This window comes from Corvus moneduloides, chromosome 2, assembly GCF_009650955.1.
Source record: "Corvus moneduloides isolate bCorMon1 chromosome 2, bCorMon1.pri, whole genome shotgun sequence".
Taxonomy (NCBI): domain Eukaryota; kingdom Metazoa; phylum Chordata; class Aves; order Passeriformes; family Corvidae; genus Corvus; species Corvus moneduloides.
Window position 1 is genome coordinate 86,851,433 of NC_045477.1, and position 25,847 is coordinate 86,877,279.

General features: G+C 39.8%; 1 protein-coding gene across 3 annotated transcripts; it reads right to left on the reverse strand.

Annotated features, from left to right (window-relative positions):
* Positions 1–21,538: 21,538 nt before the first annotated feature.
* LIG4 (DNA ligase 4) lies at positions 21,539–25,844 on the reverse strand. 3 transcript variants are annotated; one of them, XM_032100151.1, is made up of 2 exons: positions 25,763–25,844; positions 21,539–25,153 (listed from the first exon to the last, which is right to left on the reverse strand). In XM_032100151.1, the coding sequence occupies exon 2, from the start codon at positions 25,137–25,139 to the stop codon at positions 22,401–22,403; it is 2,739 nt and encodes a 912-aa protein (XP_031956042.1). In that variant the 5' UTR covers positions 25,140–25,153; positions 25,763–25,844; the 3' UTR covers positions 21,539–22,400. The 3 variants fall into 3 exon arrangements, with proteins under 3 accessions (XP_031956042.1, XP_031956041.1, XP_031956043.1); XM_032100150.1 differs by having other exon boundaries at positions 25,284–25,835; XM_032100152.1 differs by having other exon boundaries at positions 25,748–25,826.
* Positions 25,845–25,847: the final 3 nt, after the last annotated feature.

Sequence of the window (25,847 nt, forward strand, 5' to 3'; positions counted from 1 at the left end):
TTGCACTTTACTGGGATAGAAAGAACTGGTAAGAACAGGCATTTGGGAATTTAACAGGGAATTTGGTATATCCTTCCATCATTTTTTTTCAGGATGAGGAGAAGCTGTTTTACATTTCTTATAAGATGCATTTGTTATTCATGTTTAAAGGACTAAAGATCAAAAAATGTGCTAAAACTTTTGGAGATCAGGCCCACCCCCAGCATGTTTTTCTCGGGTTACAGTGCTATATCTTCACCCACTTGGTATTTACTGTGGGGAATGCCCTTTTGAAAGTGGGTATCTATTTTGAGAGAACAGCCATGGTTACAAAAAAGGCCCTAAATTTTGCATTCAGCACAGCAAAATGGTCTTCCTTCAAGAGGAGAGATGTGCAGTGACCTTCCTCCTGCAACAACACATACTCTGGTGGTTCAAACACTTTAAAAACATGACATGTGTCATGAGGTTTAAAATGTGTCACGCTATGAAGAGCCTGTAGCTCAAATTACTTGCGAATTCACATGCAACTACACAAATTGTGCTAAAAAGGAGATTTCCTCTCCTTCTGTCTACATTTAAACAAAGGCTCAGGTTTATGAAGTGGGGAAACCTAATGTGAAGTTCGGAATCAGGGGCATAGGCTTTTGTATAAGTACTGAACCGTTTTACAGCAATCCTTGGCTCTTTATACAGAGAACAAGTGCCTTGCTCAAACATCTGAAAGCACTTCTCTCTGCTCCTGCTTTGAAAGCCTAGGCACCTCACCTTGACTTAGCATATTATTGCAAAGAGCCTTGCATTCAGAACAGTGTCACATCTGTGTCACAGGCCCAAAATATGTCTGTGTCTATGCAGATTCTGGTCCTGAATGTTTTTCCCTCAGACAGCTTCCACACTTCTCTCCCTGTCACATTATAATCTTCATTGCCCAACTGAACTCCTACAGTTTCTTTGACTCTCTACAGGCTATTTTTTCCCTTCTGCTTAATTCAATATCTCTAACATTTGTCTTATACTACCTGCTTTTAATTTTGAGGCACTTGGTGCTAAGAGATTAGCCTGTGGCAGATGTAATTATCCAGCAGTGTATTAGTCACTTGTTACTGCCACCTACCTGCCTCTTTCGTACTAGGGTTTCCACTGGGAAGGGAGAGATTGGAAAGCCTTTCATCTTTCTTATAATTATTTCTTCATAAAAAATAGCTGTGTGGAAGCTAGACACAAAAATCAGAAGTTTAAACCTGAGACTCATCAGTCCTGTAAATCAATAGATTTGAATTGCAGAACCTACCTCATGCTTTACCTCTATTGCTGGCATCACCAAGTTGACTTTTTAAACTGAAAACAACAAATACAGTCATCTAGTTTAGCCTTAGGTTTTCACTGTTTACTGCAGGCCTGTGCCTTCAGCTAGACTCAGACACATCTTTCAGTAACCCAAAGCTCAAAAAAGCTTATAAATCTGGAGTATAACTGAAGTATAAACTTTACTGTTTAGTTTTTGTAATACTTTTGCTTCAGTTCCCTAGTTTCAATTTGCAGTCTTTGCATCTCTTTAGCAGGCTTTTTATCACACTGATGTAGCTGAAACTCACAATGCATTTGGACAAATAGATAATGCACCTGAGAACCACTAGCTCTCTTCCACCCAGGGTAGTGGAGTGGATTAGGACAGATGGGTAAGCAAGCAGGTGAACCACCCCAGATCATAAGGATGCTTGGCAACACTGTACAGAGGCTTCCAAACACCTCTGTGTAGACTCTTGCTCACAATAATCACTGAATCACTGACAGGACCTGAAATTACTCTCACAGTTGCTTCCTTGCATCAAGATCCTGATTTCACACAGGTTTACTACTTCAGATCCAGCCCTGCTTGTGCGTTGGCTCCATTTTCCTCATTCTGCACCAGAAATGGAAAATTCTGTTAGCAAGACTGATACAAAGTGTTTCTGCAGTTTCCCTCAGATATCCATGACCTCATTCACCCCTCCTCTGCACCAGCCATGCTGGATCTGCACTGGCTTTATGCAGCATCACTCTGGAGGCTCTGTGTCACTCTTCCCAGAGCTCTCAGTAGTGGGAATGAGTGCAGGGAGATCAGGGCATGGTTTGCATACAGCAGTTCAGGAGTTTCTGAATGGCACAGTTACTGACTCAAGTCCCAAACTGTGCAAAGTGAATACTTCCAGACACACAGAGCCAGATTCATATGGCACCACACTTGAGTTTAGAAGCCCAGCTCACAGAAATTGGCTCTGCACTGAGTTAGCTCACTGTCTTTGCACGGATTAATGGAGTGATTAATCAGGAACCGGATAAATGACCTACACATAATTCACAGTTGATTATAGTTTCTTTTATCTGTCTCTGCTCCTGGACTGAAATTTTATGTAATGCACAAGCCAAGAGTGTTTCTGCTAAATTCCTAGTGGGTATTTGCAGTCAAGATACCTTAACACCGCTTGGTACAAATGTTAACTTTTGCTCAAGGGAGTATGGAAATGATGGGGCTATTGTAGGTCAGTATAAAATGAAACGAGGTCAGAGTAACAGCCCAGCTTCAGCCAAAGCTGACACTGAAATTTTTTAAGAGGTATGGACTTGTTTGGTTTTAAAAATGAGCCTCCAACATGGAAAAAGACAAAAAAGCTTCTCCACTTTGTGCTTGAAACACATTGTCTGAGGAAAAATGTTTAAATTGTGCAAAACCAATGGCACAAAAGGATGGACATGGCTTATAGAAAACCTGTGCTCTCAGGTGCCCTTGCAGCTCTTTATTATTTCGTCCCCTGATGTTAACTCAACCAAAGATCTTATGGGTCTTACCTTTGCCATGTTTGAGCAGAACTGATAGCCAACAAATTATTTCGAGAAATAACACAACCTTAATTAGAAGATTCTGTGAGAAGAAAAATTACTTTTCTAAATTAACTGCTGGTTTTATGTGCTTGAAAATAACTGTACAGCCTCCAAGAAGATGGCTCATTTAAAGACCATGCTGTGCTAGACTAATATCACAAGGGGAACAACCTTTAGACATATTGTATTAATGTAGTAAATGAGGGCAAAAAGGCCTTTAGAGACTGAAAAATAACCTATAAAAATTCACAGAACTCAGGTTTGCAGCTGTGTCTATGAGCTGCTCGACAAATATGTTTACTGCTTTCTCACTCTTGTAGGCATTTGAAATGCCATGGTAACTATAATTTTATGGATAAACTTGCCCTAAATATCTGCTGCTAGCTTCACCCAGAATCAACTGCAGCCCAGAAGGTGGTAGGCATCTTGCTGATTCTTATTACCCATTAATTATACTGCCCCTCATCTTTCCTCTAGAATCCAATATGAAAGATGACATCAAAATACACCTCCCAAAGGAAAAGATAAAGTAGCTGTGCAGGGGGAGCTGCAGCTGATCGCAACATCTCACACCCAATGTAGGAAATGCATGTTCATACTCATAAAAAACTACCTCTGACAATAGAAGCGGGTATCTCACGCCCTGTTTTTCACATTGTCCCCATGACAGGAATTCATGGCCTTGTGGAGGTTCTCTCCCAAGGGCATGAAGACAGAAAGATGCAAATCTGAATGCATGTAAAGGGAAAATGAAGATGAGTGAAGAGTCCATCTCGAAACACCACAGAAAGGTATATTTTCTACATGGGATCTGCGCAGTTTCCTTCATAAATCACCTCATCTTGTTGGCTGTATGCATCGTGTATACATACATGTTGGGTTGGGGGTATTGCTGTAGGAGCAGCTAGTCTCTAGTCCCAGTGATTTTGGGATTACACCCAACTGATTCTAGGGCAAGGCTGAGGCACAGCTCCACATGTGCAGAAACAGCAGTCTTGGGCCCCTAGTGGACTCTCCAAGAGATACTCTGGAGATTCAACTCACCCCAGTCTTAGGTAGCCACTAAAAGAGGATTATCACAATTACCAGTTTGCTTTTACCTACTTAAATTCCATTTAGATCTTGTTTTAAAATACTTCTTCATATAAAAGGCTGTGGAATTAAAAGACTGTGGGATTTGTGGATGCAGACCACTCTGTAAGAATTATGTGATTTGAGTTATTTTTGGTAATGTGTCTATAACTTGTCCATAAATGTCCCACAAGAAGTTAGTGCTGTAGTCTTGTGGCAAAGAAACAGGAAGCTTTGAAGAAAAAGAAGTAATAAATACTCAGTTTTCTAATCTACAAGCTTTTAACACATTTACAGTGGTCGATATCTTGCCCATTCTACTCATGTTCTTATTAACTAGGCTGCAGTCCTTCTTGGAAGTAAATATTTTATTTTAATAGCACATACTACCACCTGCTGTAAGCAACTGAAATTGCCTTTGCAATTTCAGAGCTTTTAAAGCTGCATAACACAGCCAGCCTTAGATTTAAAACACAGCTAGATTGTTGGCATCTCTTTCTTATGCTAATTTAATTAGCTACTCATCCAAGTATTTTCTAACACTAAAAGTTTCTTAGTTATATATGATTTGTAATATCTGGGGCTCAGCAGTCTCTAAGATGCATGGAAATTCAGGAAACAGTTCTATTGTAGATATGAAACTGATAATAAATTATTTAAGTAATAAATATGAAGACTAACTATTTCCAAATACAGTTAAGAAATTAGAAATTGATTCAAGGTGAGCAGAATTTTTTAAATAAATAAAGCCTTGAGGGATCAAATATTCAGAATATTAATTATGAAAAGATTTACTTTTTTTACCCAGTTACCCATTTGACTCAAAAAAACACTAAGAAATGTTCCGGAAATGAAGATGTCTCTTTATTACTTGTTAGAATAAGAATATTTTAGGGGCAAGGGATACACTCTATATGGATATTTCAATATGTATTTCTCTGGGTTTTTTTTTTTTCTGATATATTTGTCCAACTCCAAAGAAAAAACTAATTATGAGTAAACAACTCTTTCACCAAATTCTCAGAAGGTATAAATCCATGTAAGTACTATCAAGGCATTGTCTTAGGCTGCTTGTTACAATCTGGAAAACGGTTTTTTATGTCCACTCAAGATTTTGGAGGAGGAACAAAAAAAGATTAAGTCTAGGGCAGAAGAGAAAGAAGGCAGAAGGAGGTTTATGTTGTATCAACAATTTGCATGTGTATACGTAGTGCTTATGCTACATTAGAAAGTACAAGTACAGAAGGGGATAGTAAACCAAAAACATTGTCCTGCAGCAAATCCAGGTTTTTTTCTAGCTTCTACAGCTTGCTTTTTGTCAAAAAAAGTCTTAGTCATCTTGTCCCTGCTGCCAGTCATTCCAGCACATGGCTGTCTTTCAGCCTGTATAGAATTTTCTTTCTTCTCAGTCTGCACAGGGAGCCCAAATCCACACCAGCTGTGGGCTGCCAGGTGGTGATGCAGAGCAGTCAGCCCCATGCTGAGATGACCTTGGCTGGGCACTTGTGCTGCACTGTTGTCTGGAGCTGAGGAACACTTTTCTGGTGTTTCCGTGGTGTAGGAAAGTTTTACCTGGAATGCAACAGGAGCTACCAGAGGCATAAGGACAGCAGGAGGCAATGGCAGCTCCCTCTAGATTCCCTTCACCTGTCCATGGCAGCAGCCACTTTCCAACAGCAAAACCCAGCAGGGAAAACTCTTTCCTAACAGCTGGCACATCTGGTGTCATAGCCACATCAGCAGACTGGTGGGAACAGAGGAGCCTGTGCAATGCATGCCCAGCTACTGGACTTGCAGCACATCTTGCACTGAGGGTGATGTAGGTCGGGAAGTGGAGAAATGGTTCTCCTGCTCCAAATGCAGCATGAGCACACGCACAAGGGAGATTTGGGGTTAAGAGTAGTGCTAGAGCTGGGCGCTTTTCTACCTCCTCATCTCGTGACCTGGGCAGCAAGAACACCAGTTCCCTCACCAGACCATGCAGGTATTCTATGAGGTTTTACACTGGTTAGAGTATAACTAAGTCACAATCAGAATCTGGCCAAAAACATGGAAAGAATTTCCCACCCCAGTGCAACCTACTGCTCAGGCCATTGTGCTTTTTTTCACTACCTACCCATGCCAACAACAGGAACAATCTGTTTAGTTCTAAGTGCTATTATTAATAACAACGAAAGTAATTAATTATTCTTTTTTCTTGTTATTTATTTTGGTTTTATGATCACTGGTCTTGTCACTTTACCTTTTCTTTTCCTTACCAGTGACATTTGTTCTCATTGTTTTACCCATTAACCCCACCAAAAGTACTCCTCTTTGTCTTTTCTCCGTTTGCTCAGGTTGAGCAGCCCCTGGACACATTTTCTTGGTAATTTCAGTCATTATTTCAGGCATAGCCTCTACAAAACCAAATGTCTTCTTTTTTTTCCCCTAAATCACTGTTCTGTTTTTCTTCTTTTTTTCCCCCCTTTATATTAACAGACTCCAAATCTTTCAGTCATAACCATTATCTTGGTAGACTTGATTGATTTCCTCATGGTTTAGTAACTCTCAAAGCTCCCTTTTTCTAACAGTTACAATGTCAAAACATTTTGCCGTATGTTCGTGCATTGCTTTCAAAAGCCCCATTGCCTTCTCCTTTGAGCAGAGCCTTTTTGTATGAATACCACCTCCAGCAGCAGTGCTAGCATCTGTCATCCCTGGAACGGCATTGGAACACATCTCACCTGGGACTTGTCTATTCTGAACATTGTGGAAAACTGTACCTGCTGCCTGGGATCCACTGCACCAGGAAATGTGAAGGTCTCTCCTTCCATCTGTTGGGGAATGGGGAGAGGCAAGGCTATTTCAGTTTGCTTCACTTGCATATTTCCTTCAGTGCCATGCTGTGAGTCATCCTTCAGTCAGAATTAGCTTAATAAACTGGAGTAAGGAAAGATTTAAGAAAGACTACAAGCAAAGGGTCTGCTGGGGGACTCCAGGTGATTTGTGCTTCTTGCACTCTCTAAGATAGTTCTGTCAATAAGACTTTTTTGTGAGAGAAGAAATTATGGCTGAAAATTTTAGGCTGCCAAATTAAGCTAAGGAAACTTCCCTTGTAGGATAAGATGTAATGGCATTGCTGGCCACGCCTCCCTTTCCTAGCCAATAATTACAGTAATTCTTAACTTTCTGATCTCCTTTTGATGCAGTCTTTCCCCATTTCGTTACTGATCTGTCTCTTCCCAATATGTTGGTTGCACTGGTTCGCCCTGCACAGGGATCTGGACAGGCTGGATAGATTGGCTGAGACCAACAGCATGAAGTTCAAGAAGGCCAGGTGATTAGATATTGGAATGGGCTGTCCAGGGAGGCGGAGGAGTCACCCTCCCTGGAGGTGTTTATGGAAAGGCTGGACCTGGCACTTAGTGCCATGGTTTAGTTGACATGGTAGTGTTGGGTCATAGGCTGGACTCAGTGATCTCAGAGGTCTTTTGCAACCTAATTTATTCTGGGTGATTCTGTCCCTAAATTAATTTCCTTCCTTTTTTCCACTCTCTCCTCCATCTTTAAAACACATGTTTTTCAATGATTTTTCTTATCTTAAACATGAAGCCTAAAACTACTTGTTCACTTAACACCTGCCCTGTTTTTGACTAACTTAGTCTGGGAATAAACCACATGTTTATTTATTCCAGGAAACAACTAGTGCTACAAACTGCACTGTCCTGGTAACAGATGCGACGATTAAGTTTTCAGGTTTTTAGAGCATGAAAAATAGAGACTGACATATTTTGGTATAAGATTCTTTTCAGTTAAATAAATAAATAAATAAATAAATGAGTTACTGTAAGACAGTGCCCCAGAAATCCAAACATGTCCTTTCAGAGATGGAAATTAAGAAAACCTCACTTCTTTCTTCTTTAGCTATTGTCTCTGTCTTACTCTAAAAAATCTCTGCCTCTCTGGAGAGATGCCATACCTCTTCAACTCTGTAGGACATTTCTTGTCATCTTGTTGTCACTTAATAAATACAGTGTTTGTGGAGACATGTCTTGAAGCATTTGCCTTCTCTTTCACCTTTTTTTACATGTGTCTTATAATTTTTGAGACATGTTTGTGTAGGTGCCTCATAAATTCAGTATTTTCATAGTTATGGGTACATGTGTTTGCTAACACCTCAGTGGCAGTATATATACTTCTAAAGCAAGTACCCCTTCTTTCATTTTCAGACAAACACGTATACAAGATTAGTCAAGAGAATCTCTCTTAATGACATTCTTTCCCTCCAAATATTTTTATCTTACCTTGTATTTTGCTTTGGTTTAGTCAAAACAGTGGCAAATAGTCTGCATTTCAGTTTTACTGCTGCTGTCTCCGTTCTGCTGAACTCTGCAGGTTGTCTCCTAAAATACTGTCTGACAAGGAAATTGTTTCCACACTGTTTTGTGCTTTCACTCACAGAATCTCTCAACCAAATCCACCAAAAACTGACTCTGCTGTAAATTAAACAAAATAGTTTGATCACAGCTAACGTAAAATGGTACCATTCAATCAAACTGTGCCAGGTTGACTTTTGTAAGTTAAAGGGTTGGCTCAAAATGTCACTTGTGTATAAAGATGCCCAGAATAATCTGTGCATATCAGGTGTGAAAACTAAAATTTAAAATTTAATCCAGTCCTACACATGCTTAAATACATGCCTTTTAAAAATGAATTTAAAAATACATGAGTCAGTAGAACCACTTCTATGCTTAAAATTAACCCCATTTTTAAGCAGTTGGCAAGATGAGAGCAACAAAAGTGCTACAAGCCAAAGCACTGAATTCCTTTGCCATTTTTGATGGCCTTCGATCTTTTATCTACTATGAGGATGACACGTAAACAAAACTGTTTGCTCTTCATGCACTAACTGACATGGGGTTTTTTTGCCTGTGTTGATTTGACTTAGCATAAAGAGCAAATGCATTTTCAGCAATAAAAGAGCAAAATACCTTAAGGTTTTTTAAAAAGCAGAGAACAGAAAAGGTCAATTATTACTGCAGATGCACTGCTTCTTCACTGATGGTATCATCAGCATAAAAGTGATGCTCTTGTCAAAAGTCAGCACTTTGACACAAAGCAACATCCTTCTAATTTCAAAGACATATTTATACAGATGTGCAAAGCCATAAAGAACATGATTATCCAGATATGTTTCTCTCACCTTTTGATTTTCCTTTTCTTAAAATGTCATTTTTATAAACACAGTCATTTGGTTTTCTGCATGACACTAAGGTAAAGTTAAATTTTAACTCTTGATTTGTATTTCAAATATTCTGCAACTCTTTCTACACATTAGTAATAGTCAGATGGGGCTTCTCACTGAATATTTCTTGAAAGCTCTGAGTATCTGTAATCCCTCTCTTAGTATTCATACAGGCATAAGGAAACAAAATTATACACAGCTGCATATAGAAAAATGATTGCTTTTTCTATTTTGACTATGAAGGAGGCATGACACAATAAGCAAGGATGTGGGTGTGCCTGAGAGGTCACCTACCTCCAGGCCTTAGACACAGGACTCTAGGCTACCCAGAGGCATTTCCATCTAGTTAAAAGGTACAGCTGGAATGTCTTCTGGAGGAGGACACCAGTTTAATGTATGTGTACCTACATATACATATATACAAAGTTAATAGGTATATACCAGATACACATATGTGTGTGTATATATAAATATACATATAGAATGACAAAGTAATCCATTAGCTTTGTGTTGGTTTAGGATGCAGAAGCTCTAAACTGAATCTACAGGTGAAGTACTGTTTTCACATTCTGCATTAAGCTGTTACTGGATGAAATATATAACCAGCTCCTGAAGCAGAGCTGGCAATGCAGTGCTCCTGCACAGCTTCCACAGGTAAGGTAAAGAATGCCTGTAGTATATAAAGGCCTCCAGCCTGCTCACCTGGGTTTCCTCTGGAAAGTTGGCACAAGTGAGCCTGTAGCCTCTCAGCCACAGGATATTTAACACAGGTCACCCACATCCTGCATGTTAACATCTGTTATAACAACAACCAGCATCACTTTAAAGAAACAGTGAATTTCATTGCATACCAGGCTGAACCACAGCAGCAGGTTTGCTGGGAAGTGATAACTGAGCCAAGTCCTTATGGAGCGGTGGATGGATTACAATCAGCTTTCATCACTAACAATGTTCAGTGATGTGAAAACTGACATACTGCCCTTCATATTCAGTAGCAGGAGACAAATTTTTTTTTTTTTAAGATAAGGTACCAAGGAACTTAGAATCACAGAATCACAGAACAGTTTTGGTTGGAAGCTATCTAGTCCACCCCCCCTGCAATGAACAGGGATATTCTCAAATAGATCAGGTTGCTCAGAGCCCAGTCCAACCTGACCTTGAATGTTACCAGGGATAACTTACAAAGCTTTAAAACCTTTTGGTAGTACTTAGAGAGGTCTTGCAGATGCTAATTGGAAGTCTAAACTCTGCCTAAGGTGAGTTTGTAACAGCTAAATCCTATTTTTGCAACTTTAACAAAATGAAGATAAAAAAGGGCTTTTATGAAAAAGGACTTAGAAAACAAGAATGATACAAGGTGAAAATTCTCACATCATTGGAACTACTAGAAATTAGGAGGTAAAGGCCAGCCTATGCAAGCTAATTGATATCTTTCAAACATGCATTTTCTCATTAAATGTTTCACTCCAGAGGTGCCATAGTTCATACTCTGGTCTTGTTCACTTCTGCACTTGGGAATGCTGACTGATGATTCAAGAACTGTGGATTGAATACCTCATTTATTTAACCTTTACAGAGACATGGTAATTTCAAAAACATAGAGTAATATCTTTGCTTTATTTTTGTGCTCAGGAAGTTAAAGTTATGTTTCTTCAGCAGATTTTTTTTTCCATTATATGTCAGCTGAATTTTCATGTACAAATGTATTCCCTAAATTGAGTGATCACAAGACTTTAAATGTCAACTCAGTATTCATGAGGAATCTTTTGTCTGCATTAAGAGCCAGCTGCTGCCAGTGATACTGGGTTACAGAGCACAAGAACAGCCAGACAAAAAAAAAAAAAAAGAAATAGAAAGTCATTGCTTGATTTGATTGTTATTCACTTTTAAGTACTTTCATTCAACTCTGATTGCTGTGGAATTTGTCTGCTTTATGAGTGTCTTTAAAAGGAGACATTGATGTTTTATGCTGTCTTAAGTGCTAACAATCATCACTGCTAATGAACATGGACTCATTAATGTCTAAATCATTCACAGCACAAGGGTGTTTCTTTCCCTCTTGAGTTTGCTTTTCCTGGGACAATTAATTTTTATATTAGCTACTACATCTGTTTCCAATACCCTCCATGAATTTTAGTTTGTCCTTTGGATCACAACACTAAGATTTTTCACTGTAAAGGTAGAATTTTTTATTCAGGAGAAGAATGTTTAGAACCCGCCTCTATCCATAGAAATATACATTTTTAGTTTTAGGTTTTGTTTAATTCTTAAATCTATGACTTCCAGCTCTTTTAACTATTCCCTAAATGAAAGCTGATATTATTTTAGTGTAAATAACATTACACTGTGAACCATTAAGGAAACAGATATACCTCTTGACCACAGGACTATTAAAACTGACAATTTACACAACGACATTATCAAATCATGTGGGAACAAGTTAAAGAAGGAATTGTATCAGCATATCTGTTTTTATATTTGGATCTTATATTTTGGATCCTGAAGAACAAAGCTTTCTTTAAAAAGTGCTTTTTGGTGACATATTATTGTGACCATTTCAGGAAAAGCACAGCACTGCCAAAGACTTGGACTGAACCATAGCTAAAATTTCTGAAGGAGAAACTGCAGTGTCCTGAGAAAAAGGAACATTCTGAAAATTCCATTACCAACAAAAATATAAAATTAATAGTTTTCCTGTAAGGTTGGGCAGTGCAGCAACTCTTCATCTCACACAGAAAAGAAAAGAAAAGAAAAGAAAAGAAAAGAAAAGAAAAGAAAAGAAAAGAAAAGAAAAGAAAAGAAAAGAAAAGAAAAGAAAAGAAAAAAGAAAAGAAAAAAGAGCAAGTCTCTGGAAAGATGATTTTACTACACACAGAACATAATGCATGCAGCTTCTCCCTGAATTCAAAATAAGTGGTTGTCTTGCAAGTTCCATTAAATATAGATATATATGTTTTATGAATGTATCTCCTTCATACAACTTTTCCTCCCTCACAGGATTTCTGCTGACTGTGTTTCAAGTATCCAAGGCTTACCTCTGGTAGAGAAACCTGGCTCAGACTTCCGAGGAAGTTGCTAAGTTGGAAGAAAGAGCTGTGACAACATCTGCAGAGTGGAACCATGCAAGATAAGAAATGAAGTTGACAGCAGGGGTAGGATTATTGAAACTGAGTCTGTGAGTAGTACAAAGATTCTGAAGGAAAAAACACCAGGGTGGAAAAGAAAAAACTCTGAAGGAAGAAGAAGGAAGTGAAAGAGAACTCAGGAAGATATGAAATCCAGAGAGCAGCAAGGGTCAACCTTGGTGCCTTTACCTGACTCGGGATCTTCCTGACCTGACTTCATTATTGATTCCTGGCTACCAAGGAGTCTGTGAGTGTCACATGGGAAGGGGTGAAGGCTGAGCACACTAACGTTTAGCTTAGCTCTTTACTAGGTAGCTAACACCCATACGTGCCAAGCAATGAATACTTGCTATATACTTTATAGCTGTATGTATTATGCTGTCATGGTCTCTTTGCAAATAGCTAAAGGTATCCAAAGTGTTACAAACTGTTACATCAACTGGGTACATCAAACAGGCAATGACTCAGCCATGCTGAGTTTCTGTGGATGACACCAAAACCCAAACAGACCAAAAGCAATTGGTGGCAGAGCTTGGACAGGGAGAGAATTTTGAGGTATAACTTCTAAGAGGAAAGGAGTTAAATTATCTGTGCTCTCCACTGCATGGTCCAGTCTTTGAAATCTGACTGTTAAAGGGGAAGGTCTAATTGCAACTGCTCGATATGGTAATTTGTGGCCAATTAATGATCTGGAATGGAGGGCTAGAAGGCCTAACTGAAAGAAAGGGTTAACCTGTCTGGAAGCAGGAATGCCAGAGACAGATGGACTTCTTGCAAGGGAATAAAAGTTCCCTGGATGGTGAGATGAGAAACAACGTCAGCATTGCCTTATAAATCATCCTGGAATGGGAGCATGCAGGGGTGCAAGCTTAGGGACGACCTTTGGGCAGCAGAGCTGGGCTGGGGAACGGACCCACAGCTGGCCTGAGGTGCTACCTGCAACCATTACATGAGGATTAGTGCTGATGCAAGAGTTCATAAAGAACCTGCTTACAATGCATCTATGGAGACTCCACGTAGAACTGCAAATAGTGGTAGAACTCTGGCCAATGCTTTACTCATTAACCATTTCTCTTTTATATTTCAGCACACATATGTGTTTAAGTCAACTCTAGTGGTACCTAAAAAATTCCTCAGCACTGTATATATCCCATTTTCAGACTGCACCCCTGTACCTTTCAACACTTTCTAATCAATCAGGAGCAATATGGTAGCTGACGGGTAAGCTATTTCCCCAAAACTGAAACTGTGACCTGACACTTTGGAAAATCATAGGTGTTTTCAACCAGCAGAAGAACTGTGGTATGTGAAGTCTTTCTCTTTTAATTGAGGACTTTATTGGAAATACAGTATTCGCATCAGCCCCAGACTTCTCACTACATCCTGTGGGCCAGTGGCTGGGGCTTTTATATGGATTGCTGAGTCAGTTCCTATCATGATTTCTCTATGATGTCAAACAAAGAAACAGCTTTGAGAGCAGGCACTGAAACTTTCCATGGCAAATACTTTATTCACGAATCCAGGTTACAAAGCCATTCTAAAATCTTGATGTTTACCAGTCCTTTTCAAAGAATAGTTTATGTTCACCCAATTTTAGGAAGAATTGAAGCTCTGTGCCAGTCTTACCTTAGATATTTAAATTTGGAGGAGAAAAGAAGTAAATTTCTTTCAGTTAATAAGATTTTTCTTTGCCCTTAACAGTGTGTTAAGATCCAGTTATTAAAATTATTAGAGAGATGCCACTGCCTGAATTAAAGTGCAAATGCGACCATATGCTGAAGTCAATAACACAGATTTTTATTTAACAGTAATTGTGAGGTAGAGAGATAGATAGAAAGAAATAGGAAAAAGAAAGAGAAAGAAAAGGAGTAGAAAGGTCTACAGTCATACCCTGTTGGATCCTGCCACAAGACTTGATTGTTGCAATTTTGAAGTCTGGTGTTCAAAGTTATGGTCAACTGTCTTGATCCATCCGGGGTGGGGGAAACCCACAGAACAGCATCCACTGGGTTTATATGTGCTCAGGTTCAGGTGGGAATGCCCAGGTACCTTCCCTGGGGTGTGAAGGTAGAATTACTGGAATTTCACATTGAAGGATGTAAAGCTGTGGATCACAAGACACTTCAGGAGTCTGACAGTTTAAGACAGTACAGCTGCCTCTCAGGTCAGCACAGCTGAGTCAACAATAAACCGTCAGAAGGAGTGAATACCTTCAGGCTACTTGTGAATGTCCAGATACTTCCGTGGAGGGGAGTGTTCATACCTGAACCATTATGTAAGGGAGGACGCTGGCATGACAAAAAGCACTATCCCACCTCGTGGGATTTGCCTCTTCCCAGCCTTCTCCCTTATCTTCTTCAACACCCGGCTGTAGCCTCCTGCGATGGGTGTGCACTGCCCTCTGCACCTGGGCGGTTAAGAGGTCAATTGTTTGAGTCATTAACCTGTCCAGTCTCTCACATAGTGTTTCATGCAGTTTGTGGGGTTTCTAGAGGCCCCTTCTTGGATAATGGTCTATTAGTCAGAGAACCAGGCAGCAGGATGTTTCAGTACAATACAACAATAACATGGTTCTCTTATTCCTGGAGAATAATCAAATCACAAATTGTAATTAAAGTAGGTGGATTATATAGAAAGGTGAAAGGACTTTTAACTGTTCTCCCAAAACATGGATCCATGAATGATTATGAAAGTCAAGGAGAAAGAGGTGTGAAGAGCCAAAGGGAATCAGATTTCACTTTTACAGATTTCTTTGGGACAGATTAAGACAGGCTTTCTACCTCTGAATTTCTGGGGTATATGTTGACCATTTTATGATGAAGAACTCCTGGGAGGATGCATCACTTTATCTTAGAAAATCTTCACAGAGCACTAAGCTGACAGATGCAGTGAACAGCCTGGACACCCAAATCAGTGAACTGCCTGATACCTTGGAAGTGAGGGAAGTTTTTGTACAAGTAGCTGGAGACAGGTGGACCTGATTTCTCTCTGCAGATCTCCAGAGGCTGTTTAGCAAATTTAAGCAGTTCTGCTTTGAAGCTAGATGTACATAATGTTGATGGGTAAACATTTAATTTAGATGGATATATTGGCAAAACTTATTTCTTCCTTGTGATCATCTTGAACCTGCTCACAGTACATTCATGTGCGTAACACAGCCAATTCAGCCTATCTGTCTTGTCCGTGGAAATCATTTCACACCATTTTCAGCACTGCACATACTGCTTAATGGTGATGCTTAAACTTCTTTATTTGCATTTAACTAACTTCCAGGTAATACTGATAAACATATTAATTGAAATAATTTGTATCCCTCTTTCAACAGCATTTAAAACAAGACCTAGCACAGGATTCTGCAGGGGGCAACCCCACCTAAAAGGAGTAAGTGGAGGATAAAAGAGAGTCTGGGGCTGGAGGCGGTTGTGGTGTGGAGGGGGATATTAGGCTGACTAACAATGCCAAGGCTGGTCCTGCTTGAATACTGATGAGCCAAGTTATCTATGCTGGCCACCTGCCTAACTTTTTATTTCCTGCCAATGTTTGATTGCTTGTGCTGATCTTTGGGGAACCGTTATTGTGTGAATGCTGCTAAATGATTTTAATCTTTATTTTAATTCCTGTAAGCTTTTAATATAATTGTAAAAGATAATATGTGATTTGTGTGTTGTCTGATTGCTAAAACCTTTGTGCAGTAATAAATGAGTATTGAAATTCCCGATGGAAATTCTGGAATATAGCCAAAGGGCAGATAACTGTGGGTGAAGGCTTAACTGAACAGCAGCGAAGCGTTGCCACTGTCCTTGCTGGAGATGCAAACGGAACACTTTGGTTATGTCAACATAGCACTCTTTATCTCTCCTCAGCCTGTGTAAGAGGCAGCTGTGGTCTGTTTTCTTGGCCTCTGTGCACTCATTCTGTTTTTACATTACCTATAAGTGCATAGCAAACCGTGAACACTCACAAGTCTTCCCATGAGCTCAAATTCCCACAGCAGAGCTGTACCCATACTCAGGGACCACAAAACCCAGCCACTTCCTCATGCTTCTTCTCTGCTCCTGAACATAATCTGGGGCATAGCATGTATTTCCCATGGTCTCAAGGCTCTTCTCCATGTCAGACACTGAACTCCAGCTCAATTCTTCATCCCACAGATCAGTGGCGCAGGACTGCCACTACCATGCTGTTGTCCATAATGCTGCTTGGTCTGGACCAAATAGCATTCTCCAAAACAGTGATGAAGCCCCAGCTAGAAGGACCAAACCAGGGCTAAGGGTGCAGCTTTTACATCACCAGACTATTTTAAGAAATGAGAACATTTGCTGTAGGAGTGAGAAACAGCTGGTGATGGTTGACAATATAGTTTAAAGAACTAGAACTGCAGAACCACTTCTGTTTAGTGTAAGCAGCAGAATACGAGAAATGGTCTGTGCTGAGTCCTGGGAACTTCTTGTTTCTACTGACCAAGTAAAACTTCCACAGTCCATTTTCTGGATGGGGAGGAAGAGGTCTGTGTGTAAGGCACAGTCATGCCAGTGACTGTGTGTAGGTGTGTTAGCCTGGGACACTCTGTAGGTACAAATTCTGCAACACTCACAAATTCTTGTTGTCTAGCCTTCCCATCCACTTCTGGGATCTCTAAAAATATTACTCAGCATTGCCAAAGATGAAGGAATAACAAAAATTGAGGGCAGAAGAGAGCCATCATAAGTATCACATAAATCTCTCTTCCTCTCAATATTTGTACATATATTTATATATATGTGTCCACAAACACACATATATACGCACTCTTTTATGTGTGGGCACATGTACACATGCTCTAGCAGGTTTTGGCTACTCTGATTTAGAAAACTCCTTCCCCCCATGCAATTCCTGGAGCTCACTCACATGCTGGACAGACAATCATGCATTTGCAGAAGTCCAGAGCAGTGTCATGACTGAGCCACAGTCCTGGGCAGCCATCCAGTCCAGAGCCAGCCATCCCTGGGCAGCAGCCAAAACATGGGCTAAGGGTTCAGCACCCCAAAAGAACCACAGAATTGTGTAAGTCAGACCAGAATTTATAAACAAACTTTGTACAACAAAGTACAAAGCATGTAGAAAAATATCATGTAATTCTAAAAGCATTTTACACTGAAAGCAAATGTTAGCATGATTTTGGAAAGGTGAAATTAGCTGTGTGTTGCAAAAATACAGGTCAGGAAGGCAGGTTATCCAAAACATATACAGTAGAATATTTCTCCAGTACCATTATATATTAAGACCCAGATCTCTTCCTAGTGGTAAAATGTTTATTTATATCTCCCAGTCACTAAAAAATCTTAAATATTTCAGTCTTAAAAATTTAAATATTATCTGCCCTGCACCTTTGATGCCTTTACTGAGTGCCAGGAACCTGTATGAGATCTGTACGCAGCAGTTGTTCTGTTTATATAGCTCTTCATCATCAAGCATAAGAATTTAGATATATCCATATAGTAAAAATTTATTCTAGAGTTACCACATAATTCAGAGGAAAAAACCCAGTAAAATTATGGTTTTTTTCTTAACTGTCTTTTATTTATTAACTTTGTTAATGTTGTTGATGCATGTGACCTCACTGGTCTGCCCCGGTTGCTGCTACAGCAGCGTGCCAGGCACACTCCCAGCACCTGCTGTGTTTCAGTTACAGAGAGATGTAATCAGCAAAACTGGCTATCCTGTTTATTTCTCTTTTCTTCATACAACCATGTTCAGAGACCTGAACAATGTGATACCTATCATCTTCATATTTACTTTTACCTTGAATAGTCTTTAATTTTTTATTACTCTAATAGCACTCAGAGATTTTAAGTAAAATAAAAATTTAAAAAAAAACCTAACAAACAAAACCACCAAAACAAAAACAACCCAAAAAAACCCCCAAATCCAAGATGGATGTAACTGTTTGGCGTAATTATATGTGAACATGTTTACAGGGCAGACTGAAGCATAACAGAGAGGTTTGCAATCTAGCTTTAAATTGTACATATAAAATCATTCCACTTCGGCAGCACACTGGTTTGACATACAAAATCTGTAATACACCAGTCAAAAGAGGCCAACTCAAGAGAGAAGCTGTGGGAGACTGAGAAAGAAAAAAGCAACCACAAAACCTAAGCTGAGACTAGCTGTGTTACACATCTATTGCTGTCTTATGCACTGACAGGAACCCCTATCCAACTGCCTTAGGCCAGACAGTTACTGCATTAACTGCAGGTGTGAGATGTGCAGGCTGAAAACATGGATTTCAGAGAACATGTTGCCTCTAGTTGCTGTTGTTGCTGCTGTAGCAGAGTTTGCTGAGGCTGTAGCATATTAGCTGCAGGAGGACGCTTCCATGCGCAAAAACGTGGAGAAATCCTACCTCCTCCTGGGATCCATAGTGCTTATGTTTGTAAAGTCTACATAACAAGAAAGAAGATGTTACTTTAGCACCCCCAAACCATGACTGGGCAGTCAGATGAAAGTAGTTAAATTACTGAAGCCTGTTTTCACTTTCACAGTTGGTACAGTTATGTATCATCTCAAATTGGAAACCAGCTTTTTGTTCTCTCAGATATGGCTAGTACTTAAACATTTATACACACCACTTAGAGAATTCTTTCCACTGCTCAGGAGACTTTGAACAACCTTGATGTTCATGTTCACTGTAACTCAATTTGGTTTATGCTTTGGGTTTTCTTGGTTTGCTTTGTTTTTTACTCCAGTTTAATGCTTAGCTTTAAAAGTCATGCTGATAAAGAGAGTTAGCTATACTAGTATCTGTTGCCCTGCAAATAATAAAAAAAGTCCATTAAATTTGCAATGTATATGTTACTACTTGACACTTTGAGCATTCACAAGACACCTAAAATCAGAATGGGAAATTCAGTTCAGACCTGATTCACAGGACAACTGAGGCTGGATGGCATCTGTCAAGATCATCTAGTCAAACACTGACCAGTTAAAGGGTCAGGTAGAGGAAGTTGTATCTGAACGCCTATTGAATGTCACCAAGGATGGAGATTCCACAACCCCTCTGAGCAACCTGTTCCTGTGTTCCATCACCCCCACAGTAAGAATTTTCCTAGCTTTAAGCAGAAGTTCCTGTTTCATTTTGTGCTCATTGCCTCTTGTCTTGTACCTCAGCTGCTGATGACAACTCTTTAAGCCTGGCATTTCAACCAGCTTTCAGTCCACTTCCCTGTCCATTCACCTAGCCCATACTTCATTAGCTATCTATGAAAATATTACAGGACAGTGTCAGAAGGCTTCCTAAAGCTGAGAAAAACATCATCTAGTGTTCTACCTTTCTCCATCAAGCTGGTCTTCTACTATAACAAAACACAAAATGCTAGACAAATTATAAAAATTTAAATTAGAACAAAGACTTCTACAAAAAATGAAAAAAACAACCTTCTACCTGAATGTATTTCAAAAGGCTAATTTGAACTTCATAAAAAGCTATAGTAATACTGATTAACTTATTCTAACTAGTACAACTCTATACAGAACCAGACTGTGTAAATTCATTCTATTCTGGGAAAGACTAAGGATGAGAGAATGGAATACACAACCCCTCACACCATACCCACTCATTTTGCGTGTAATAATCCTTGTCTTTCCCCTGGTATCTTATTTCTGGCAACTTTAGTCCTCAAAAACATATTTTACTTTATGTATTACAGGGAGAAAAATGAACTGTGGTTTCATAGCTTTACATAGCTGCTCTACCTCTAACATTAACAAAAGAATACATTTAAATATATTTTGTCACTAATCTAGTGATATTTATACATGTTGAAACATTCTTATTACATCAGTTTTCAAATACAACCACATATGCTGTGAACATTAAGCTTGCAGTTTGAACTTAAATTATCCCTTATATGTTCTCTCAAAATAATCTTCTGCAAAATTGCAAAGAAAGAAAATAATTTTGAGGTTGATGCCTTTTAATTTCCTTGCTTCTAGAAAGCAACATGGAGAAACATTTTAATTATACCTACAAGCTCCACCTTCACTGCTAGGTTTGTATAATAAGCCAAGCTCACAGCAAAAAATAGTACCATAAAATTTCATAGGCCCATCTACTGTTTAGTGGTACAACAGCTGTTACCAGCTGGAAATGCTTTATGCTCAGTTGAACTACATTAAAAGGCATTTCCCTAGTCACCTTCGAATGAACATTTTTTAATCCTTCTTATGACATTCAATAACTTCATGCACCTCTTTTGAAAGAATTCAAACTGCAATTACATACAGACTGGAAAGATTAAATCACTTTTGATTGTATTTTAAGAGTGACACCAAGTATTATAAAAACCTCATAAGCAAACTACAGAGCTTTTTAAAATCTCTCACCAGATCATTGAGATGCCATTAAGAGAATAGTACACCTTACCTGTCATTTACTACAGCTGAGAGATTTTGACTGATTTCACCTGAGTAAGTGGGCCTTCTGCTTGTCAAGGATATTAATACAGACTCTTGAAACATACAGATGTACTCTTTCAGAAGAGAGTAACTGGAAACTGAGCAACAGGAACCATATAGTTTTTAAGTGTTTCACTAAACAGATGTACTACAGTAAAAAGGTGACAAGCTTTCCACAATTTTTAAATTTGGTTCTGGAAAGGAGTTCGCATCCAAACTAAATACCAGATGAATATCAGGGGGACAAAAGAAAGGTGAGGATTTCCATAACAGAGAGAAGTGAGGCTTTCCTTCATTCATTCAAATCCCGGCTGTGTCAAGGGATGCAACTGGGCTGCTCCACGAGGGAAAGCATGCTGAGGAAACAGTAAGACAGGCACAAGGCAGTATCCTCACCAACAAAAAGCACAGTCCCACCACACAAGCTGCACCCAGGAAAAAGAGCAAAGCAGGCCTGGTGACAGGAAATACGTGGACAGTGGCTATTACATTTTACCTATTGACTACACCTTAAATAATAAGGGAGCTGCTAATACACTAAGAGGTATCAATACACTCCTCCCAATTAACATTTCATATAACATTTCCCAATTCTTTTTACAGGAACTTTTGTATGAACATGACCACGAAAAGCACTGAAGAAAGAGCTCAGCTAAAAACTGACTCCCTGTGATCTGCCCAACTTCACTTCTGTTTGATTCCAACGTTGACATAACAAGAAACGAGGCCTCAACTTTTCTCCCCTCAAAGTTAATGCATGAATTATCTAACAGTAAAACAAGAAACTAAGTTTTGTGCTTTGCAAAAGTTACTGCTAACTAAAAATAAATACCAGGCAGACTTTAAAAATAGATTTTATTTAGTAATTGGAAAAATATACATTGAGCTGGATATTTGGAAATTAATCCCACAATAGACTAAGAAGCATTTTTAAAAGACAAACTGATGGTTACTTGTAAAAGCCTAGTCCTGTCACACCTCACAGTTAAACTGTAATGAGCACAGGAGGTTATTAAAATTTTTAATTGATTTGGATTTCATACACATATAGATCATTATTAATTCATTATCACCTCAATGAAAAGTTTAGGTTCTATTGTACAAAGGCTATTTACACAAAGAAACGTGGAATCTACACAGTATCCTAAAATCAAAGTGCTTCTGAGGCTGTGTGGTGCTCAATGCTAAAACCAATGTAAGCAAATTAAAATAGTACAGATTAAGTTTATAAATTACTGAATTCTCTAGCATAAGGAATACATACAAAACAAGTCTACAAAAACATGAATGTGATGGCAAATTGATAATTAAACAATAGATAAATAGCAGAATCTCCATAAAATAATAAATTAATGTCTCCACTTTGAACAATGGAGGTAAGCATTATTAAATCTAGAAAATACTAGCCAGTTTCAAACATATTTTATTTATTTAAAATTTTAGATCTCTCCTCAGACCTGTTTGTGGATTAAAAGGCTTAAATTATTTATCTTGTGGTGGCTTTTTTCCTCTTCAACATAGCTTTGCATCCTCTTGCTTCCGCAACAATAAAATTAAAAGCCTTCCTCTGATTTCAGCAATTCAGCGTTATTCTTTAGCCAGAGCCAGCTTTAAACAGACATGAGAACACATGAAAAATTTACGATAACCTCACAAAATACCAGTCCAATCATGCCTTTGCTCCAATCTTAAAAACTACTTTAAACCAAGTACTGACTTTCATTCTTTGTGACTCCTTCCTCCACTGAGTGTGTTACCCACAGCTCAGATACAATTTTAAATTTTTTCCAAAATGTTCTCCTGAGTGCTTTCATCTCTTCTACCCGTGAATGATCTTCTCCTATAACAACATGGGAGACACCCTCTTTGAGCTGAGAAACTACTTTTGCACCATAAAAACGGAGCTCCAAAGCTCTAATTGATAGTGTATTTCCAGGGATTTTGCTTTTGGGCTCATTAACAACAGCGTAACAGTCCACATAAACAGTGCTTCCTCTGAATATACCGAGCTGACAGCTGTTCCACCAGTAACGTTCTTCTAGCTCTGCAATCAAGTGCAGAGGCATTGCCTTACTGTCTTTCATTCTTGAGAACACTTCCTTGAGCTGTGCAACATCTGTGTTTGCTGTGTAACTGTCTCCATAACAATCATACTCACGAGCAAAATGTTCTTTTGTGTCAGGAGACATGTGAATCATAAAGGCTGGTTGCCAAGGCACCAGCATTTTGGTTTGAAAACACTGAAGGAGCCACTCTGCCCTCACCACATCATATTTGTTGGAAGCAATGATGTTTTTCACTCTGACATTCTCAGCTCCTGCAATGACACAGTAAGTCTCCGGCCCTGGGTTCTGCACCACACTGCCACCACATTGGGCTATTCTGCTTTCCAGCTCAGACTTTGAGTATTTTCCCGTTCCTGTCATAACACAAAACTCGACATCTTCAAATACATTTGAAACCTTGCTTACACTAGAAAGATCAGGAGCTTTAAATTGCTCAGCTATGCCAATTATCTTCCTCACCTTTGAAACAGTTTTCCTTTTTTTCTCATGTGGCTCATCATACTCATCTATATGAAGGTGCTTAGATGCCAGCTTTCCTTGTGCTTTGCTTCTGAGGTCTTCTAACATGTCTGAAGTCATGCACTCATACCATTCTTTGTCTTCCCTTATCTTCTCAATTCGGGGGAATCTCAAAGTACAGTCAGTTTTGTACATATCACTGTCAACAATCTCAGCTGCCTTGATCTGAACTATGACAGAGTTGCAAGGTTCAATGTACATTTCAGGTTTTTCAGTTCCACACAAAATGTTACCAGGAGGATCCTTCCTATGGTAGGGCTTCCAGTATTTAGCCAGTTTCAAGCCCAGATCATACAACTCTTTCATAGTACAGCCAGAGCCAACACGACAAATGGAGTGGAAAATGGTCGGTTTTTCATTTGGAGGGGGCGTCTCGGCAATAGCACATAGAAAATGAGACATCATTCCACCACGAGACCCCTTCCCCCAGTAACCACCAACAATTAAAAGGTCCAGTTCATCCATCAGTCCATTGACATATTCTGGCTTGATTTTTAACCAGCCTTCCCCACGTTTGTCAGGCTTGTATACAGACATGGGATCTTTTACCATAATCCCTTCCTCTCTGTTATCTATTGCTTCATTTAAAGCATCAATTACTTCTTTTCTTGTTCTGGCACTTCTCTTATGGACAACATGTATCCTCCCCTTTACCAGAGTAAACACACTACTTAATATTTCATATCTTTTGCTTAGTACTTCATGCCCCAACTTCTGATCATTAACCATCAATACATCAAATACACAGAAGCAGGTCTGCAGATCAGAGTCCTCCACCATTCTTTTGATGTCAAATTTGTTTCCTTTTTGCATAAAGGTTTGTGTCTCAGGATTGTAAGCCATCATTTCACCATCAAGAATGCAATTTTTTATATTGCTCTTAAATACATTATGAATAAATGGCGTTAACGAACCTTCAAGGGGTGAAGCACCAAACTGCTGAGTATAGTCAAACCCATTTCGGGAAAAATACTTGTACACATCCCCATCTTTGTGCATCTGCATACGTTCACCATCCAGCTTAGTTTCTATGTAGAATGTCTGGTTACTCATTTGTTTCTCAATTTGCTGGACATCTGCAATAGCAGCAAGCATTGGTTTAAAGGCAGAAAACAACGTGATAGAAACATCACTAAGTGAGACAGACGGATCATGCAGTTGTCTGCAAACTTTTTCCAAATCAGTAGTAACATTGTGCAATTCAGCAGCATCAGGATGGAAAATAGAAAATATAGTTTGTTGACTAACACCAAGCTTTAGATCCTTTATAATCATTCGGATAAGCCATTTTTGTTCCAGTGCTGTGCTCTGGGTAATTAACTGAAGAAGACTTTTCTTTAACTGACCCTTGTTTTTAGCAGCATTATTATTAGCTATTGCATCTAAGTGTTCATTTACTTGTTCTATTGTCAGTCTGCCTTGTTTTGGGCTCCTAGGTTTCAGCACAAAGTATGCGATCATTGCAAAATCTCCAGCATCTCCACGTGAGCCTGTAGGTGTTCTGTAATTTAAAAGCTTTGCAGCATCCTTTCCATCTTTTGGTAAATGAAGCAGTTCAATATAGAGTTTCGCAAGCATAGTTTCTTTAATTCCATATGCCATCCTTTCTCTTTCCAACTGTGGGAGAATAAGTCGCATAGCTGGGTAAAAGGAATCTGTGACATCTTTCTCTTTTTTATGAAGTGCATCATGGAATTTCCTCCAGGAATCCAGAAAATCCTTGAAATACTTGGTTTTCTCTGGACGAGATTTACACTTCTGTATTCGCTCCAGTGTAGAACACAGATCGGCAAAAGGCACGTGAGAGGCCACTGTTTTTTTGGGAGGAGGCTGCGAAACAGGTGCAGAAGCCATCAGTCTGTTTTTCACTGGGAACAAAACAAAATTGCATAATTATAAACAAAACGCCACCACGTTATTCTGTCTAAAAAAAAAAAAACCATCTCTTACTAGGATTTACTGTTTTACTCATTTTTCTAACTAAAATCTAACCACTACCTTAAAGGTCACCAGCTGGTTCCGCTGTCCTCAGTTGAAGATCAAACTCAGCAGCGAGGCTGAGACACTGAAACACCGGCGTCACCTAGACAGAGGTCTGCACAGCAGGACAAGGCACCGCGCTCCTCTCCCGCTGCTGCCCAGGCGGGACCTTCCACTGCTCAAACACCAATTCCCTCCTCCGCCTTCCCCGGGAACGCAGCCTGCTCCCGACACCACGCGCCTCGGCCCCTGCCGCCCGGCTGCTCCGTGCCGGCGGGGGGAGCGGTGTCCAACGGGGCCGGACGCCGCTCCCGTGCTCGTCCCGCGGAGAGGGACCGCACCCGCGCACCCCGCATCCCCCACACGGCGCTGCCGTGGCCGCAGCGCGGGGGGAGCGGACACCGCCCGCGGGGCACCTCCCGCTTCGCACGGGACCAGACAGCCGGGACGATGGAGGAACGGCCACGCCAGGGGAGACTCACGGGGACCGCGGCTACCTGCGGAACGGGGTAACACCTGCCGCCCCCCACCCCGGAACAGGCGGACCGGCCTGCTGACGCTGCGGTCCGCGCTCCTCCCCCG